The following is a 20,011-nucleotide window of genomic DNA, read 5'->3' on the forward strand; positions in this document are numbered from 1 at the left end:
TTAAAACATACTGAAATACAAAACTAAATAAGACCAAATCATGACACAGTCACATTGGATATCATGTCGCTTCAGATTACTGTAGTGCATATCAACAAGGATACAGCGGTGGACTTGAGAATCTACATAGAGCACTATTTCTGTCCAGCCAACATCAAGTATCAAGTGTGAAAAAAAACAACTGCATTGACCCGTGAACAACAAGTAGAAATTAGAGGTTTTGCTTTAATTGCTGCTTTAATTGAATGTATCCATTTTATGCACTTCAACTTCTGCAGAACTTGTCAAATGGAGGTACTGCACTTTTTTCCTTCATCATCACATTTATCGAACAGTCAACAGCTAATTGTGAGATTAAGGTTAAACATAAAAGAAAACATTTATAATCTTGTGAGTCTATATAAAAAAACGGCATAGAAAAACGCTGAGGTTTTTTTGGAACTTGTGACTCCTTGTGACATGGCTTTAGGAGTCAATGAATTTCCCCAAGGGCTGAGTCATAAAACCTCACATGGTTTCTTAATGATTGTCTGAGGCAAATGTTTGACAAGGAGAGAGAGAGAGAGAGGTTGTAATACTTTTAATTTGTCAATGATCAAATGACGGAACTAGCGAGGAACAGCTGGTTGAATAAGTTATTCCATGTTTGAATCATTCACCTTGCACCTATAAAGGGAATGAAGCTGCAGTACTTGAATTTATGCATACTTTATGCTTCTCCAACATGAATTGGAAACTTTAAAATAGTCGTTTTCAATATGATTCAAGTTGTAAAATCTAGTGGCGCAAAGATTGAATTCAGTTCTTTTTTCGAGTGTAACCCAGTTGAATTCAACTGATTTAACCTGTGGCTCAGTTGGTAGAGTCGTCACCTCTCAACTGGAAGGTCAGGGGGGGGGGGGTTCGATCCCCAGCTGAGCAACATGTCGATGTGTCCTTGGGCAAGACACTTAACCCCGCATCGCTCCCGCTGCTTCAGTGGCGGCGTATGAATGGATTACTCTCTGATGTACGTCGCTTTGGAAAAAAAGCGTCTGCTAAGTGAATTGTTACATTGTAACGTGAACCTCTTACAGTGCACCTTCTATTGTGTTGTGAGATAAAAAAAACAAAACAAAAAAAACAACTTAAAAGGCTTATAAGGTAAACATGACCCAGGACAAGCTGTTCTAACATTTTATTTCAAAATATGCTGAAAATTCTAACCACATTCTATTTCAGAGAATTCATATTATCAACCTGGACACAAAATCTTATAAAAATCTTGTATTTTATTGCGCGCTATGGAACGCCTACGTAACGTTCCAGAAGTGACGTCGGCGGAAGTTAAAAACGTATACAAGGAAAATGGCGTCCCCCGGCGACGCAACGCTGGATACCTCACACGTGGGTAAAAATAAGGTAAATACGAATAAATCATTACTAAGCGTCACTGTATCATTGTTATCATTTTTGGTTTATCATCTATCGCCGCTTGTGACTGACACAAAACAGCCTCGCGTTTGCTACTTTCACTTACATCTTGTAAGCTAACGCAAGTAGCGCCGGGATAAACTGAGTTGAACTGATGCCTGAACAAAAAAAATAAATAAAAAATCTACTTCTTCACCTGTCCTTTGATTAAAGTCGTCTCTGCTTTGCATCCCAGGTCCCAGCTCGTTACTGGCTGGAGCTGCAGAAGGAGGGAAAAGATGAAGCTGAAGTTGGAAAAGACGCAGAACCGAGTAGGAAGCGTCTGCGACGGAAGGAGAAAAAGAAGGAGAAAATGAAGGAGAAAATGAAGGAGAAAAAGACACAGAAAGCCAAGAAAATGAAACAAGAAGACACGCTTGTGAAGCAAACGATATCAGGGGTGAGATTGATGTGTTACTGACTCAGATTCATTCATTAACACAGCGTGGATTTCTATCTTGAGTGTCACATATGTGGATGCAATGTCAACAAATCCGTGGATACTTTTAGGAAAGTTTATTCAGACCACGCAGTTTGATTGGATGAGAGGTATTCCAGTTGCAACTTGTGCTGGTATAAATTACTTTGTATATCACTCTGCTTCAGGTAGGCAATCTGAAACCATCAAATACACATTACAGGAGACAGTCTTCTTCTAGTTCAATCGACTGCACAGACCTCCTCACGAGGACACCAGTCTCTTCATTCACTGGTTGTGTGTGAAATGGAAACAAACTCATAAATGTAAACGATATAAAGTAGCTGGTTGGTGGTAAAAATCCAGACATACTCGAAGTACCATGCAAGTCCCAGTACTCGTTGTGTTGATGGAGAAATGAATGATTGCATGAATGCTTCTTGCAGGCGTGTATTGAATCACTAACCTGGATTATCAGTTATGACAAAATGCCAGCATATATCTCCCAGGTCTTCATGAATTTAGTGTTTGGTAAAGGCAATTCATTGACTTTTTTTTTTGTGTTTCTTGTTTTGCGGCCCTCAGAAATCAGACCCCTTCCCTGGGCCTGCTCCGATTTCACAGGACCGGGTGCGGAAATTCAAGAGGAAAACTAAAACTAAAAGAGTAAGCAACCAAAAGTCTCCTTTTTGTATACAAATTCTAGTACAGTAGATGCTGCCACTAGCTAACGTGTGTTTCCTGTTTCTGGGTGTAGTCCGGGAGCGTAGGTAACAAGCTGAGAGACGTGATATCCCGCTCTGAAGAAGCCTCAGAAATGGCCCAGAAGCAATCTGCCCGGTTTGATCTCCTACTCCCTGAGGATGCTGGGTAATTTCCTGTAAAAATCTATGGATCGCGGCCGCGTTGAATCATCAAGTGCACAGCGGGGATCTAGAATGTAGCTTTAAGCCATCGTTTAAAAGCCTGGGTGTTAAACTTTCCTTTCTCCTATGTCAGGTTTCTAGAAGGTGATGAAGATGAGGACACGTGTACAATCTCTCAGGAAGATATTGCAGATGCTGTGGATATAACATCTGGAGCAAAGGTGAGACTGCTGAATGGTTTCACACCTGATGTCTAAGCTATAGTCTTCGTTGTAACAAAGTCTCCTTGTTAAACTTTTTGTGGTGAAACTTGCATTGACTAAATGATTTAAATCACCATGAAACTGACACCTTTTCATCCTCATTTTAGTGAAAATCTTTCATCTTAAAATCAAAGACTTCACAATCAAGAATATGACAATGTACACATAAAAATGTAACAGTTTAGATTTTCATTAAATCATTATCCACTCCCACCAAAAGGGCCATGAAATCGAGCATCTGTTGCCAAAACTAAATGACTAATTGGGATCCTATTAAAGGACATGCAGGGTACATAAATGATCGCAACTTCTACTTGTCTTCGCCTCACCACTCTCGTCTTGATACAACAATCGGATGTCCTTATATTAAGAGATGGGGGTGTAGTAGTATGCTGTTTACAGGTTGTTGACGCAAGGTAATAAGAACCGAGCTGGTGCACATGCGAGTTTGCGTATGCACTTATTTTATGTGCAGCGTAAGAACATTTCTACCTAGGTTTGCAGACTTCCACGAAAGAACAAAACAAGGTTCATTGGTTCAAGGCTCTTTTGTTCCAACATGAAAGACCTTGGGAACATCATAAGCATCAAAAAGCACATGTTGTTTTTGACTTGTGTCATAAATAACAAATGTGTGTCCTCCCAAGTAAACATTTGTTTACTTCATGTGTGCTGTTGGCCTCTGGTTCTGAGTCAAACGGGTCTTACTTCACAAGACTTAATGTATGTAACTGTTTTTTACTAATGTCTTTTTTCCCTCTCCTGTACCTCCTCAGTATTTCAACCTGAAGCTGTCTCAGTTTGGACCATATCGAGTAGATTACAGCAAGACTGGGCGGTCAGTATTCTACTCTCTGATAAAAGACAATCTTTCTTTTTTATTTTATTTTTATATATATATATATATATATATATATATATATATATATATAAAATTACACACACATACACAAAAATCGCAGACGAAGCAACAGAGTCCACTATACAACACTATAATGACAATATTTGCTTTTATATCAATACTGCATATAATTCAGCAGAATGGCAATATCAACAAATGAGCAGAGAACAACATACTGACGAACAGAAAACATAATGCAGCCGTTTAATTACGTGCAGAGATGGTAATGCTCGCGTGCGTACACTCTATGCACCGTGCAGCTGTCACAGCATAGAAACGCCATTCCCCCTCCTATTGGCTCGAGGTGAATTCTCCGGAGAATATCCTGCGGCGTTCTCACATCAGCTCACTCTTACTTGCTGTGAAAAAAATACTGGGGGTCTGTCCGGAGAAACTCGGGGTGACGTCGGAGCGAAAAATGTGGCTCTTTGCGTTCCCATTCATTCAACATGATCATTCATTCAGAGCTGGTATTAACGCACCTGACGCATATTCATTCTTCTAGCTGCGACACACTGTTTTCATCTGAGGGATGTTAAATTTGTATAACATAAGTCTGAGTGGTATAGAGTGTATTCCTCCGAGTTGTTCAAAGCAAACAGCCAACATAGCATTATTATCGTTTAAACAAAAAGGTAATGCTGCTCATAATACGGATTCTCTGCTAAGACAATCTGCAGAGTTTGCTCAGAAACATGATTTCAAATGTCTAATGTGTGTGTTGTCTGCCAGTTCTTTACAATATTTCCTCTTCACTTTTAGTCACCTGCTGCTCGGTGGGAGGAGAGGCCACGTTGCTTGCGTCGACTGGCAGTCCAAACAGCTAATGTGTGAAATAAATGTGATGGAGTCCGTCAATGATGTGAAGTAAGTCGTCCAGCCTGGGATCATGCATTGAAAACTCCTGTTTAGTGCAATCAAGCTTGACCTACCTGAACCGTGTAGAACTCTCTCTCTGACAATAAAAACTCGTCTTTGTGTTGATCCAGGTGGCTTCATAGTGAGGCCATGTATGCAGTGGCTCAGAAGAAGTGGCTCTATATCTATGACACCAATGGAATAGAGCTTCACTGCATACGCAAATTCAACGACGTCCTCCGTATGCAGTTCCTCCCGTACCATTTTCTGCTCGCCACAGCAGTGAGTTCTTGTGCACAGATCTCTCCCTTAGTGCTTCACAGTTTTAACTTCCCAAACTCTATAAACACTGACTTTACTGAACCACCTGTACTCAGCTCTGACAAAACTCTCCTGATGCTCCTCTTGTCTTCAGAGCGCTACAAGCTTCCTGCAGTACCTGGACGTGTCCGTGGGGAAGGAGGTCGCAGCCATCTGCACAAAGACCGGTCGGCTTGACGTGATGTGCCAGAATCCCCACAACGCCATCGTCCACCTCGGCCACCACAACGGCACGGTCACTCTCTGGTCACCCAACCAGAAGGAAGCACTCGTCAAGATGCTCTGTCATCAGGGTGGCGTGCGATCAATCGCTGTAGACAAGACCGGCACGTGAGTCGCACCTTTTAAAAACTTACAGCTAATTATGCAGTGAAACAAACATATTGGACTTTTAGTCAAGTAGAAGAAAGCTGCACTTATAGTCTGTGTGTGTAACCGGTATTTCTTACAAATTGTTATCCATATTTTACTTCAGTCTTTAGCTGTGCCGTCAATATGTGCAAACCTTGACATGAACATAACAGTACAAACTGCAGAGTGTCAAGTAGGGAGTCCTGACCTGTCCTGACTTTTGTAATCTAATTATCTATGTTTTAATAATGGAAAATACAGCGCTTTTCACAGATTTCTATGCCTGTGTCAATACTTCACGACTTCTTGGGGTGTTGCTTACAACATCAATGTGCTGAAGTTAATTGGGCGAAGAAGTCAGCAGGCTTAGGTTAAACAACGGTGAAGAGATGCCCTCACTGCTTTTTGAACCAAAAAAGAAAGTTAGAAGGAAAATGCTGCTCCAGCTGTTTGTGCTGCAACGAAAGGTCGGTTAGAGGACGCACTGCAGTCTGCTGAGAGAGTTGCACCACTTACTTGTAATGGGTGGACGTCACTGGTGGCTGAGTTCTACGTGACAATCACTGCTCATGTGATTTCTAACGAGAGAGGGAAATGCATTCTTACGTGTTAGAAACTAGGGTGATGCATGAACTCACACTGCTGTTCATATAGCAGACGTTTTAAGGCTAGGGAGGAATGAAAGCTGAGTGACAAAGACCCGGAGTTGTGCCGGAGTTGTGCTGCTTGTTGAAAATAGCTGCCGTATAACGATAGAACAGGCTGTCAGTATTCAATAATATACTGTTCTAAGCATGTTTAGATACATGCAGAGCTGCTTATGTTGCAGCCAGTAGTTTCACTTGTCTTCACTTTATTGAAGCGTTTAACAAAGACTCAGTTCCTTCATTCACTCTGCCTACGAGTCTCTTCCGCTGCTGAATCATAACTAAAACTTTCTTGCTGACTCTGGAGCATCACAACAACAACAACAACTCTTCTTCGAACCCCTGCATGCCACTGTCACTCACAAACTCCACCTAGTGGTGTAGATTATGCAGCGCATTTAATTAATAACATGTCAACATCAACTGCTTGAATTGCAGTTCAGAAAAATCCATTAACATTAGCAACTTTGAAGATGAATTCAAAAAGATTATAAACTAAAGAATTTCAAAATGACAAGTACAACAAAAATTAGTTTGTATAACCAAACAATAAACATCAATGTTCTCAATTGACCTGTCACACTTGGCATCTCATTGAATAGCACTCGTAGAACACTTTACTGACTACAGTAGTTGTCACCTGTACAATCATACATTCAGGTTTACAAAGAAACCTTTTTTTATTCTTTAAGATATTTTAGCAGTAAGTGTGTACAGGTCTACATACACAAGCGGGTTATGTCTGTCAAAAAACGAACGTCTAATTATCTTGTGTCTTTTTTTTTTTTAAGAATCTGTTACACTTTCTAATTCCATAAATGTAATTTACCGACTCAAAACCTTAATATTATTTCATCTAGCTAAATCCTGCACATCCTTTTTAGGGGCATTTTTTATTCCTCTGTTTAACACAGATGATCACATATCATTACATAATTGTCTTGTAATATATTGATTATAGGGAATTATTTTATTGTGATATTGTTGTTTTGGGCCATGTATCACGTATGGTGTCGTTTTGTGAGCTACCCTTCATTTCCCACCTTTTGTGTTCAGTGTGTTCTATAAATTCTGCTTCTAATAATAGAGTGTATTTATTTGTCATTGTGCTTTCCCCGCGTTAGTTGTTTGTTAACAACTTGTACAACAAATCCTTAATTAGAAAGGCGTAAAATCAGGTGGATTTTCTGTTGAGCTGCAATAATAAGCTGCACTTTTGTCTTTGTCCACCAGAGAGCACTCTTTCATTCTGCTCTGTTCTTTTGGCAGATACATGGTGACATCTGGAATGGATAAAAAGCTGAAAGTGTTCGACATTAGAACATTCAAGCCACTCAATTCTTACTTCCTGCCTGCCGGATCTTCCTGTCTGTCGCTGAGCCAGAAGGGGCTGCTGTCAGCTGCCACTGGAGACGTTGTTCAGGTCTTTAACACTCACACACTACATGAATGGAATGTCGCTAAGAGACAAGTAAAGGAAGTGATGCATTTCCAGCATTGCTTTATCATGAGTAGGATCTTAATCATGAGTAGAACTTGTATACTAATAAAAATAATAGCTTTATTTATCGAGCACCTTTAGAAACAGATAGAGAAACAGGCAGGAACTCAGAAATATAACATAATAAGCGTCAGTAGTCAGGCCAAACAGAAATGTAGCATTTCAATTGGCAGTATTGTTTATTATGAAGATGAAGTTTCTAAACTGTAATGAGGCGTTGATTCTCTTTCAAAATCCTGCGGCTGCTGAAGGTGTGTCACTGTTTTTTTTCGAGATGCATGCTTGATAACAACTGAAAGGAACGTAGTCCACGCCCATCAGTGAAGTTGGACTTCAAACCCATAAAATACAGTCTCAGTCTGTCACATGTAGGCCTCATATTGTCATGTTTTTATATGGCAGTGAAAGTCAGACTGTTTGCTCCACAGTCCAATATAGCTGCAATAAAATAAAAGGTTTATGGTACTTCTGGGCAGTGGGCACCTTGGGAAGTGTACTGGCACCTCTCCAGCTACCAGACCAATTTCCAGATTTGGTCCGCACCGGGACTTTAACCGGGGACCCTCCTGTTCCCCTCCTACACAATGAGCTACTGCCGCCCCATATTCACTGTCTGTTTACATTTTGTCATGTTGATAAAGACAATTGCCTCAATATAGTACAGGAACAAAGAAACACCAATAATACCCAGAACTATGGGGGAGCAACAATTAAACATAACTTCAAGAGAGAAACTAAGAAATAAAATAAAAAATCATCATCATTATAATGACCATAATTATATGAATATAAATAATTTTGGACAAAAAAAACCAATTTGAATTTAAATACTAAGTACTCAATTATACAACAAAAAGGATATCCCTAAGGGCACGGTCACACTGGCCATCCGTACCGTGCCCAAGCACGCTTCAACGCTAAAGTCCAGTTCGTTTGATCAGTGTGACCGCTCAGGCACAGTACACTTCCTTGGCTTTGACACACTTCGGAGAGGTGTGCTTCAGCACGGTACACTTCATGCTCGAGCACAAGCATGCGGGTAAACAACACTGACAGCCTTCATTATGGAGAAATCCAGAGTTTCATGTCTGTACCAGACTAACATGACACAATAGTCACAATGACACAAAGTAGCTGTCATGCTCTGTGTTGTTCTCCGATCGCACATCGGAGAACAATTCATTTATTTATGGCTGTGTCTGATTAAAATGGCTTAAAATAAGCTGTAAAGTAGCTGTCATGCTCTGTGTTGTTCTCTGATGTGCAGACGCGGAATCGACTGCTTGTCTCTTTCTCTCTCTCTCTCTCTCTCTCTCTCTCTCTCTCTCTCGTCCGCCTGTTTGTAAACTGAGCACGCTTCATAATGACATAAAGCGTGCATGTGTTGTATTACGACGTTATGTACAAAAGGTAATTGTGCTTAGGCACGGATAGTCCTGTGTAGTGTGACCGCAAACCCCCGCCGGCCAGCGGGGGAATGGCGCTGCAGGGGGGGGGGGGCAATCGTGCTTGGGTACAACACGGTACGGATGGCCAGTGTGACCGCGCCCTTAGAAAACTGTATTTGTTCATTACAGTCATTATTACAGATAACATTCCACCTGTTTTATGCTGCTGCCCCACACAGACAGGTTATCCTGCACTCCCCAGAGCCTACTGAAACATATTTTGTCAAAACTACTTGGACTTCAAATGTATTCCAACGAAGAAACCAGACCACTTGCCATTCTGAAAATCCTTTATCCGCGTGTACATGGATTAGATGAAAAGTTACCCTAGACACTGAAATATTACCACCTTAAGACCCTTTTCTGTGTGAAAGTCTGCACACAACCTGTTGTAGAATATTCAGAAAAAGACTAGACTGTCCTCCTTTTTGTGGGATCTCCATAGCCATACAACAAAAAGGATAAAGAAAGAAAGTCACGTTATATATTCAGTCTGTGGGTAAGGTCTGTAAGGAGTTGGAATACATTAAGAGGGGTCGCCATTTTTCTAAAAACCTCTCTTGAGTTGCCTTCCAGCTCTTCCCTCATTTTTTCCAGTTGAAGGAGAAACATGACCTGATGACGACACTGAGACATAAAGGGGACTTGAAGAAGAAGTCGTTATCATGCTAATAAGGACGTAAATGCTCAAATGCTTAAACACACAGTATGTAAAATCTGCCGTCGGGGTTCTCAATCAAAACAGAAGATGGCATTGAGGCGAGCGGAGACTCATGGAAGTTCTCTCTGCTACTTGTGCCTTTGTTATGACTAGTTCTTACTCCTTGAGCCTTTGTCTTGAGCCTTTTCCCATTCATACTTAGCTCTATGTTTATCACTAGATATCGAAGCCCAGTGAATAGATTTTAAAAATGGATGTTGGTCTGCTGTCGTTGTACTGCATGGTTATTTATTACATAGAAAATCGTTAAGTAGGTTGACTTCATATGCTGAAAATAAGCCAACATTTTACTTCACACAGGCTCACTTCAGTGGTTGAGCCCGAAACAGAAACCCACGTTATTTTCTTTTTTTTAAAATTCACGATTCACTGGAATTAAGTTTGCAGGGATAACATCATGATGCAGATTTATAATCTTTGTCTAGAGATGAATAAATAGTCATCAGTAAACAGCGGCTAGGATCTGGTTTGTCATATGTTGTGTCATGCAAAGTTAGTACCAGTAAGTGCAGGTTTCTTAGAAAAGAGGAACTTGAGTGTGGCAGGAACTTCCTGTTGTCAACTTGGGGCGTCAAACGCTCACGCTAAATCCAAAAAAGAGTTGCAGTGAAGATAAATACGAACAGTGAACAGTATGTCAAACTGTATTTGACCATTACAGTCGTTATTACAGATAACATTCCACCTGTTTTATGCTGCCCCACACAGACAGGTTATCCTGCACTCCCCAGAGCCTACTGAAACATATTTTGTCAAAACTACTTGGACTTCAAATGTATTCCAACGAAGAAACCAGACCACTTGCCATTCTGAAAATCCTTTATCCGCGTGTACATGGATTAGATGAAAAGTTACCCTAGACACTGAAATATCAACACCTTAAGACCCTTTTCTGTGTGAAAGTCTGCACACAACCTGTTGTAGAATATTCAGAAAAAGACTAGACTGTCCTCCTTTTTGTGGGATCTCCATAGCCATACCACCTACACACATAAATTAAACGCGTCTTTCTTTTCCCTGAGCGTCTGCACAGATATTTATTCACACTAAATCTACCTTACAACATGATGATACATTTTCATCCATCTGCAGATCACATTTGTTGAGAACCGTGGGCTGTGATTCAAACAGATTATGGATCAACTGAGATCCTTTGCACCACCAGCTATTGCAGTACTGAATACATTGCAACATTTCATCCTTGTGACAATAGCCTACTATAAGTACATTGATAATGATGTATTGCTGGGATTGTAGTAGGGATGTAAAGATTCACTCAACTCACGGTATGATTCAGGATACTGGATTCACAATATGTTTCTGTAACGGTTTATTTTACAAAATGAGACTGTAGACAAATGATGACTGCTTTAGGGGCTGCAAACCCACAAACGTCTAAGTGTGGTTTGGCCTTTTCATTTTTTTTTTCTTGCTCTGCAGCAGCCAACTTCCTTTGACGCCCACGATATTTTTTTAAATTCATCTTTCAGGGTACCGATGTGAAACTTGACACCTTTGAATCCATTTATCACGATATTACTTTACATCCCTAGATTGTAATGATTCACCCACTTACCGCTGTGCATTTTATTTATTTAAAAATTTTTTTTTGTGTCTTATCTATATTTTCTAATCGTTACAAAGATAGTTTTTCAAATATTACCTTAATGAAACTAATGTCTTGACTTCTGGGAGAAAATGTGTTTGCTTTAAAGTACACAGAGGAAAAAAAAGGTCACTGTCAGTTCTGTGTTCTTTCTTTCAATCCAGCTGAAAATAAGAAACCCTTTCTATTGGAAACAGTTTGTCCTCATATTGTTTAATCTGTGTCTTGGTAAACTGTCGTCTACAGGTTTACAGGGACGTATGGAGCACTACAGTGACCAAACCCTACATGGCTCACAGAGTTCGTGGAACAGTTTGGGGGCTACACTTCTGCCCCTTTGAGGATGTCCTCGGGGTGGGGCATGGAGACGGTTTCACCAGCATGCTTGTGCCAGGTAACACTGAGTTCCACATTATACACATCCATTTTTACAAAGTTGGATGGGAGATTCAGCTTGATGTAGTCATGTTGTTTTCCTCATGGGTAAAACAAAAAGCGAAAAAGGTTTATTTAAAAAGTGCTTCCACAGGCCTTCATGTGGCAGTGTTCTTGATTGCTTAAGGCAAAAGAACACCATTGACTGTATAAAACATGGATGTAGGCTGAGTGACATCACCTATTGATCCCTGAAAAGCCGCTGTGAAGCCTAATGATGTCGGTTGCCATATTGGAAATTCTGACTCCAACTAATTATACAAATCTGGAGTCAGGCAAAGAGGTTACATTGATGCAGGCTGAATGAATACTTTGGCTGCTGGAACTAGCTAGTGAGCCTAGCTAGCTGGCACACTAGCTAGTCCACCTCCTCACCTGATTGCAAATTCCAAAAAATGAGAGGAAGTTGTATATAGGCGACAGTTTAACGTTAAAGGAAGAATATGCAATTCTTTTTTGATCCAGCAGATGTCGCCCTTGAGCACCAGCATGAAACCAAAAAAACTTGCGCTGCATTGTTGTGTTAGGATTGCTAATGCTAGCGATATTGAGTTTGCTCGTATCTTGCACTGCATGTAAGTTTACACATTCAAAAAATCAGTGAGTACAATATGTTATTCTTATTTTCTCTAGTGAGTCCCTCAATTAAACAACTTTTATACGCAAGGTGATGAGCTGGCCGGCCATCCGAGCGATGTAAACATCACAGACAGCGGGACTCGGGTGTCACACTCATTGTAGACAGTCATGACTCACAGAGTTATTTTCAGACGATATATTTGATTTCTGCTACATTGAAGTGTGAAAAATCACATATTCTTCCTTTAATAAAGGCGTTAAGCTAAAGTGGAGCCTTACCTCCAAGCATAAAGTTAAGTGTTCGCTTATCAGTTAAATCAGCCACGCCCCGTTTCATATCATTAATATATAATCATTACAGAATGTCCTTTGTAGAGTTTTAAGTTAAAGACATGATCTATAGAAAACATTGTTGCTGTAAAAATGCTTTATTTCTGCTGTAGAAGTGGGTGTTACGAGTGTTCTTGGCATTTGTAGCAAGCCTCAAGTGGACACTCGAGGAACTGCAGTTTTTTGTCTTCTTTTTTTAAAATTATTCTTTATTTTGTTTGTTTTATACAAACAAACAAAATTGATGAACAAATGAACAACAATAAGATGAATACCTATATAGCCATTTCACAGTCCATCATTGTCCAAAGGGTCAGAAGAAGATGGTGTCCTCCGTTCTCCTTTGCAACAAAGTCTGTCCATTTTTGCCACCTCTTTCTTTCCCTCTTTAACTCTGTCATCTTCAATTTCAACTCCCAGGTGCAGGAGAGCCTAACTTTGATGGTCTGGATGCAAATCCATACCGTAGTGCAAAGCAGAGGCAGGAGTGGGAGGTTAAAGCCCTACTGGAGAAGATCCAACCAGAGCTCATCAGCCTCGACCCCCACGAGCTGGGACAGGTCGACAATGCCGCCTTTGAGCAGCGGCATCAAGACAGGGTCCAAGCTCTGGTCAGTGTCTTAGAAGCATCCTGTTAGCACAGAGCAAAGTTTATTTTAGGATTGTCAAAAGGAGCACAAAGTCTGCTCAGTCGGTATAGCAGGGCCCTCAAAGGCAAAAACAACTCATTTAAGATAGAAAAAGGACTGTCACAGCCCTTCTTAAGGCTCAGCAAACGAGGGAGAGAAAGCCTGAGGTGTAACCAAAATGCTTTTCTTGCATAACCAAAAAGGAAATTCATAAGAAAACCATAACCCAACAACTAAACAGGTTAGGTAGCAGCAAAGCGGGAACCTCGCCCAATGTTAAGGAAATGGTTGCAAGAAAGATCTAGAATTACAATCTTGACTCACTACCAGTGTAGAGTTCCAAGCATTACACTAACTGAACAAGGTTGATTGCAGATTTCTTGTAAATATTGGGTATGCTGGGTAATTTACCGAGACAGCCACAGATGTGATTGTGATCAGAGTAGTACTGCCACTCTGAAAACAAAACAAAGTCACCGAGATGCAAAACTCTTTTACATAAATAACATGGAAAAAACCTCAACCTTCAACCTCATTGTATATTGTATATTATAATGTATTATTCAAATGTATTTCTTATTTGTATATTTGGTTTTAGTATTTGTATATTTTCTGATATTAGGCATCTACAGGCTGGCTCCAACAGTACTTTGTTGTACTTTGTACAGTAACAATAAAGATATCTTATCAAAACCGCCCCACACCATCCTGGACAAGCCCCGTCATATCTCAAACCAGCCCAATATAAGGAAGAGGATGTAGTATTTGATTTATTATTTATGACAACAGCTCTAAGTGGCAAATGTTTACTGATGCTGTTTTTCAAAGAGAGAAGAGAGAGAGAAGCGACTGGTATTAGAGTAGAAGGCCTAAAAATGTACCACCAAGGGGTTGTACAAAGACTCAGGCATGCTCATTTGAAAATGTTAACTAGTTTGTTTTTTATTTTATAGTCCTTTTAAGTGCTTTTTTTTTTTTTTTTGCCATTCTAGGGCTTTGATCCACTGGCCAAAGCGAAATTCATTCCCAAGTACAAGAAAAAAGGCAGGAGTTCTGCTGGCAGTGTGGAAAGACGCAAGAAACAAGTGGCTCATGAAGACCAGAGGGTAAGTACCTGAGAATAAGAAGAGTAAAACATTCCTACTGTTTTTTCCTGATTTTCCCTTAAGGATATTTTTTAGTGCTTTGCTCATCACTCTTCACTTTTTTTTCCCCCCTTCAGGATGTAATCAGGGAAACTATGGAGGACAAAATGAAGATTGAAGAAGAGAGAAGGCAGAGGGAGAAGAAGGCGGCTGTGTTATCAGGCCAGAAATCTGCTTTGGACCGATTCAAAAAGTAGAAAAGGAGAATCCTTTGTGCAGCTAAAAGCCAGTGACATTCTGCCAGAATGACTTTTGAACTTCATATAAAGCATTCTTTCAGACACATTTCTCCGCTGCCGGAACAAAAACACATCAACTGCACAAATCCAGGATGAAGTCCGCTAAAAGGGACTAACTGTGAGGGGCGGCCATTCATTTGTAATCAGAGTTGAGTGCTGTGCTAGGACAGTTCTGTTCAATGCCTCTGGCCCGAAGCACTTTCTGTCTGCATGGGTGGACAATTTGAGATGCCGTGGCTGGTGTGGGTGCAGTGGTTGTCAAATGTTTATATTAATATGCTGAAGTAAAAAATGTTACCAAGCCTCTATATTATTCACAGTGCTATTCATTCTCCCAAAAGCATGTTCAGACTACTCTAAATATGCAGAAACCATGTTGAGTCAGAGTTTAACTACACTTACCGTAACAGCCTGGAATCCCACCCAATGCATTCATTTTGAAAGATTTAGTTGCCCATTGATTAGGAAAAATGACAACATCTGAACAGAGGGATGTAAAAGAGCAACAGCTACTAGAATTATCTATTAAAGTGAAATTCTGTTGAATTTAAACAACCACTCAAGGATTGCTGGTAGTATTGTGCCGCCAACTTTTTCATTGTCTCAAATGTTTTTACATTGTCACGTCCTCAGTTGACTTCAATGTGAATGTTTGTGATTTAAGCTCTGAAAACTGGCCCCTGTAACACGAGAGTATTACTCTAATGTTCTGTGTTGAATTCACAAATACTCCTTTCTCTTAATAAAATGTAAAGTTTGAGTAAGTAAAGTATTTTTATTCAGGCCTGTGTTCATGTTCAGGTCATTTATTTTCAGTCTTCTCCCACACAAATGAGGCTGGAGTTAAATAGAGGTTAGTGAAGGAATATAAATAAAGCTTCTTGTCTTTTGTTCAGGATGACTAAGGCTCTAAGTGCGGCACCTCTTTATCAGATGGCTTTGAGGGTTGAGCACCCACTAAGCCATACTTGGTTAATGATTTAAGAATGATTGGATGACTTAAGGCTCTTGACATAAATCTATTAACTTCCCATATGATGTGGTGTATAGCTCACATTTGTTCGCCTGTGTTGGTGAAACATTTTACAGTTAGTTGGTAACTTCCTTAATTAAAGGAGAAGGGAAACCTAATGTGACGGATGTTGAGTGCTGAAACAGGAGAAGAAAAAAAGGCACTTTGCTGTAAGATAGAGAGTGGTTTATTTGTTATCTATTCACATACTTCCTGAGTGTTAATACTATGACATGTTTTCTATTACGATTAGGGTGGGGCAACACACTGAGGCTTTATCTGAACACTTTTTTTTCCTCCCTATTTTCCCTATTCCCTTTTAGAAAATACTTTTCAGACCAATCCTAGTCAACACACGCCAGCCTTCTCTGCTTAATGTTTCGTTTCACTAGAACAGGTGGGAAATATCCACGCTGTAGAATAACTGAACCTGCAAAGACAAAGGAACCAAACTGTCTCCGTAAAACGGTTTTCAGAACTGGAATACGTCGCACCGCCTCAAATATCAACCATCAAATAAATGGCAGGCTGCACAAATTATCAAGTCATTTTTTTCTTGAGTGTATGTTATGATTCCTAAATTGGATATATCCTGTACTGAGGGAATTGTTTTTTTTCTGTTTGGAACACTACAAACTTTTAAACTTATTACATATTACTTTTCTCACTACAAGGTATGACAATCCTGTGGTTTGATATCTTCATGCATTGAAGCGTCTTAACATCTACATTTTCGGTACCTGACAAGTAACAGAACAGATGGAACATATATCAAGATAGCAGCATTAACATTTAGCACTTAGTATGTTAATAGAAATACTTGGTGTAATTATTATTATTATTATTATTATTAACTGATGAGAGAATTGATTATGTGACACCAGAAGACGACAACTATGTGGTGTGTAACATGAGTCAGAGTTAGCCAAATATCTGCAATTGTGTAATATCTAATTCTGAAAAAGAAAATCCCTCCAGTTATAGCCTGCAGCTATGCAATATGCAATATTTCCATTTGGAGGGGAAGCATAGTGTTTCTTCAGAGCATTACATATACAGGCAGCTTTTGAATAATACTCTGTAATATATAGTCAGCATTGGGAAGGAAGTAATGGTGTCAGAACATTTCTACTATCGGCATGCCACTGTGGTTTGTTCTACTACACCATATGTAAGTGTAGAGATGACAGATGCTCTAACAGTCAAAGACTACTGTGACAGGTCTTCATAACTGCCAGATGATCATACCCTTTTATGCAAAACAAAAACAAGCCATTTGAATACATTAAAGTGTAAAAAAAAATGAAAGCTATAAAAATAAGGTGACATTTTTCTAGTACACATAGGTTCAAAGCAGAGCACTTGTGCTGTTCACAGTATTAAAGCGAGGCACAGCCCCAATCAGTCTTGTTTTTCTTCTATATTAACCCTCATAACCCCCCCTCCAGCCCCAGAACTGTCCCAATCATCGCCCGGACTTTGCACATTCCCAGAGAAGCACGCAGAGTCAGCCAGGAGCAGGGCTGTGATAAATGGACATCAGCCCAGTAGTGCAGCATCTCCCTGGGTGCGATGTGGTGGATGGAGACCATGGCCTTATAGCAGCAGCGCCCATATGGCACAGCAGGGCCTCCGGAGAAGAGGGGACAGTGTGAGGGCAGGACCCCAGCTGCCCGGGCACACAGGCCCACAAACACATCCTCGGGGGGCAGAGGGGTGGATAAAGGTGATGCTGATGCTGCTAGGGAGATTTTGAGCAATGCAGCACGGGACAGGACATAGGCTGTACCACTGCAATAATCAGGAAAGACAGAGGGGGGGTAGGCCCCTGCAGGGAGGTAGTGCTTGCTGTCTGGATCCCGGTCCGGAGCCACATGAAGATGAACCCTGCCGAGGTACAAGTCTCCTTGCTCATAGGGGTTACGGCTCTTGTTGAGGTAGTGCAAAAGGGCACTGGGATTAAACAGTACATCATCGTCCACTTTGGCCATGAAGTGAGCCTGAGGGCAGAACCGACGGGCCCATCCCAACATGGACAAGGTTTTCAGGGTAAGATTAGAGTAAGTGTCCACAAAACGACCCTGAATCAGGTCTCCTTTCTCTCTGGCTTCCTCTATCAGAAGCTTGGAAAGTCCAGGGTCTGCCGCCACACCCACCATGAACAGGGTCATGACCCGCAGGCCCCTTACCTCCACCTCCCCTCCCCAGGTGTCCCGGATGGCTTGGCGAGCCCTCTGATTGGCAGGAGCCGAGGTAACCATGGTGATGAGGTAAGGCTTGGCTCTCTGGCACACCAGCGGACTTGGCATGAGCAGGAACTCCTCGGGTCTTGCAGGGGGGACACTCTGCGGCGGAATGATGCCGGCGTGCGGCTCCAACACCCTGTTCATGCTCATGGAGGTGACCCATGACTCGATGAAGTCCAAAAAGAGCAGAGCCAGAAGGGATAGGATCGCTGTCGCGGCACAAAAAATTGGCAGAACGCCAAGCCTGCTCCCTCGCTTTCCTAACCGGGGCTTACATACCCAAAGTCCCCGACCGACCATGACCAAGCCCCGCTACCAATGCGCAGCTCCGGCCACCGATGCAGCTTCTTCAACTCTCACGTTTCTCCCCTGGTTCTTTTCCCTCAAGTCCTCAAGACAACAACAACAACAAAAAATCACTGTACCGTCATTGCGCTTCCCACTCTCTTGATCTCCTCGTTGTTCCTCCGCTCCGATGTTAAATAACACTCTGCTGCAGACGGAGGAGAGTGCCAGGGCGGTGAGGATGCGGCAAAAGTGCGGCTCTCCTGCTCTTGTGTTGATGCTGCTGCTGCAGCCCTGTCCTCTTTAACGAAAGTCGGATATGCAGCTGCGCAAATAAGACGATCGATCTGGCTGCAGCCCGAAGCTGCTTGTTACTGTAATAAAGAGCTGCTCTTTGAGTCGATTGCGATGTATAGGCCCATGTCCTCAATGATTTTCACTTTCGTGTGGCAGAATGCGCTCTGCTCTGCTGATGTGATGCACACTGCCTCGGATGAACCGCTTTGTTTTTCCGGTCACCAGGCTGCGTACGACTGTCCTGTGGACATACCAGCTGCTACACAGGCTAAAACAAAATCTACATATTTTATTCTTCAATGTAGGCCTAATGGGTAGCTATAAATCGACAAATGTTGTCCTTTTAAAGAGTGTTTTTCTTTTTATTTTAGGCCTTTAGTTTATTATTTTAATGGGCTATTTATCAAAACGTAACACATCGCTGTGTTTTATCATTAGGCCTACCTATCAAGACTTCAAAAATGATAAACCAAATTTTGATTCAGGCTAAATAACCTTTGACTGAAGGAAAAAGGAGGCCTGTTTGATATGTTTATGTTTATTAATAGCCTATAAGATTTCAAAATAGCTGTAACATAGCCATAGAATGGCGAAATGGATAGGATATCTAAAGCAGATGTATGATCAACTTATATGGCCTGTTGTAGCCTACAATCGTAGTATCCCATATCAGATTGAGAAAGCGATAAGGAAAGGCGAGATCATATCAGATTTTCTTTTCAAATCAGGATGATTTGAAGGGATTTGAAGCTTATCCGTGTGTGTATTGTTCTCCTGCAAGCCCAGTCGTGTGCTGCTGGTGCAGGGCGACACCTAGAGTTCACTCAAAGGTACTGAGTTACTGAATTTTAGCTTGTGTTTGAGCCTTGTTGTGAGAGAAGAACCTCATGTAAATGTAGTCAAATGGTTCATGCAAATATGAGCTGATTCTTCACTATTCTACTGCAGGGTAAAGCACAGAAGACGCCAACAAATGATAACAGATATAGGAAATGTATTAATTAATTTAGTGTTATTAATTTAGTATATTGTCTAAGGCCCTAATATAAGCTGTGTAAATATGACCTTCTTTTCTCTTTCTAAATGTGTTATAAACCACAGTGGCCAACATTCCCTTGTTATTCTCACCCAGCTTGACTGAGGCATTTATTTAAATTTGATGGTGAGGTTTCCCTGATGCTCTGAGCAAGCTGTAGTCAAAGTGAACGGCATAATTTTCAACATTTATCTTCCGGTGTAACCACACTAAGATAACAGAAAGAGGAGCAATGATGTAACACGTTTACTACTTGTTTGATGATATACAATGAGGTGAAATTTTTTTTTTTAGCAGGCTACAAACTCACAATATGCAGTATGGAGTCAAAAGAAGTTCCATTCCTTAAATATAATGTATTTTTAATGTACATGATGATGATTTTAAAGACTTTGCAAAATAACAAAGGTAGATATAGCCTATGT

The 20,011-nt window shown here is 40.9% G+C and overlaps 2 protein-coding genes across 2 annotated transcripts; one reads left to right on the plus strand and one right to left on the minus strand.

The window, feature by feature from the left end:
* Positions 1–1,287: 1,287 nt before the first annotated feature.
* wdr46 (WD repeat domain 46) lies at positions 1,288–15,470 on the plus strand. Its single transcript, XM_020629511.3, has 14 exons — positions 1,288–1,401; positions 1,649–1,852; positions 2,456–2,536; positions 2,628–2,740; positions 2,870–2,957; positions 3,776–3,837; positions 4,663–4,767; positions 4,890–5,040; positions 5,174–5,409; positions 7,347–7,500; positions 11,600–11,747; positions 13,118–13,308; positions 14,319–14,432; positions 14,549–15,470. Exons 1-14 carry the CDS (start codon positions 1,348–1,350, stop codon positions 14,666–14,668), a joined length of 1,821 nt encoding a protein of 606 aa, XP_020485167.2. The 5' UTR covers positions 1,288–1,347; the 3' UTR covers positions 14,669–15,470.
* A 416-nt stretch (positions 15,471–15,886) lies between these two features.
* On the minus strand, positions 15,887–18,394 carry b3galt4 (UDP-Gal:betaGlcNAc beta 1,3-galactosyltransferase, polypeptide 4). The gene has a single exon (XM_020629512.3). The coding sequence runs from the start codon at positions 18,266–18,268 to the stop codon at positions 17,153–17,155; it is 1,116 nt and encodes a 371-aa protein (XP_020485168.1). The 5' UTR covers positions 18,269–18,394; the 3' UTR covers positions 15,887–17,152.
* Positions 18,395–20,011: the final 1,617 nt, after the last annotated feature.

This window comes from Labrus bergylta, chromosome 12 (genome assembly GCF_963930695.1).
Source record: "Labrus bergylta chromosome 12, fLabBer1.1, whole genome shotgun sequence".
NCBI classification, from domain to species: domain Eukaryota; kingdom Metazoa; phylum Chordata; class Actinopteri; order Labriformes; family Labridae; genus Labrus; species Labrus bergylta.

Excerpts from the sequence above, each read along its gene's own strand:
- wdr46 (XM_020629511.3), top strand. The coding sequence starts at position 1,348 with ATGGCGTCCCCCGGCGACGCAACGCTGGATACCTCACACGTGGGTAAA. Across the intron at positions 3,838-4,662 it reads GATTACAGCAAGACTGGGCG|TCACCTGCTGCTCGGTGGGA; the intron begins GTCAGTATTCTA and ends CTTCACTTTTAG. Across the intron at positions 13,309-14,318 it reads AAGACAGGGTCCAAGCTCTG|GGCTTTGATCCACTGGCCAA; the intron begins GTCAGTGTCTTA and ends TTGCCATTCTAG.
- b3galt4 (XM_020629512.3), bottom strand. The coding sequence starts at position 18,268 with ATGGTCGGTCGGGGACTTTGGGTATGTAAGCCCCGGTTAGGAAAGCGA.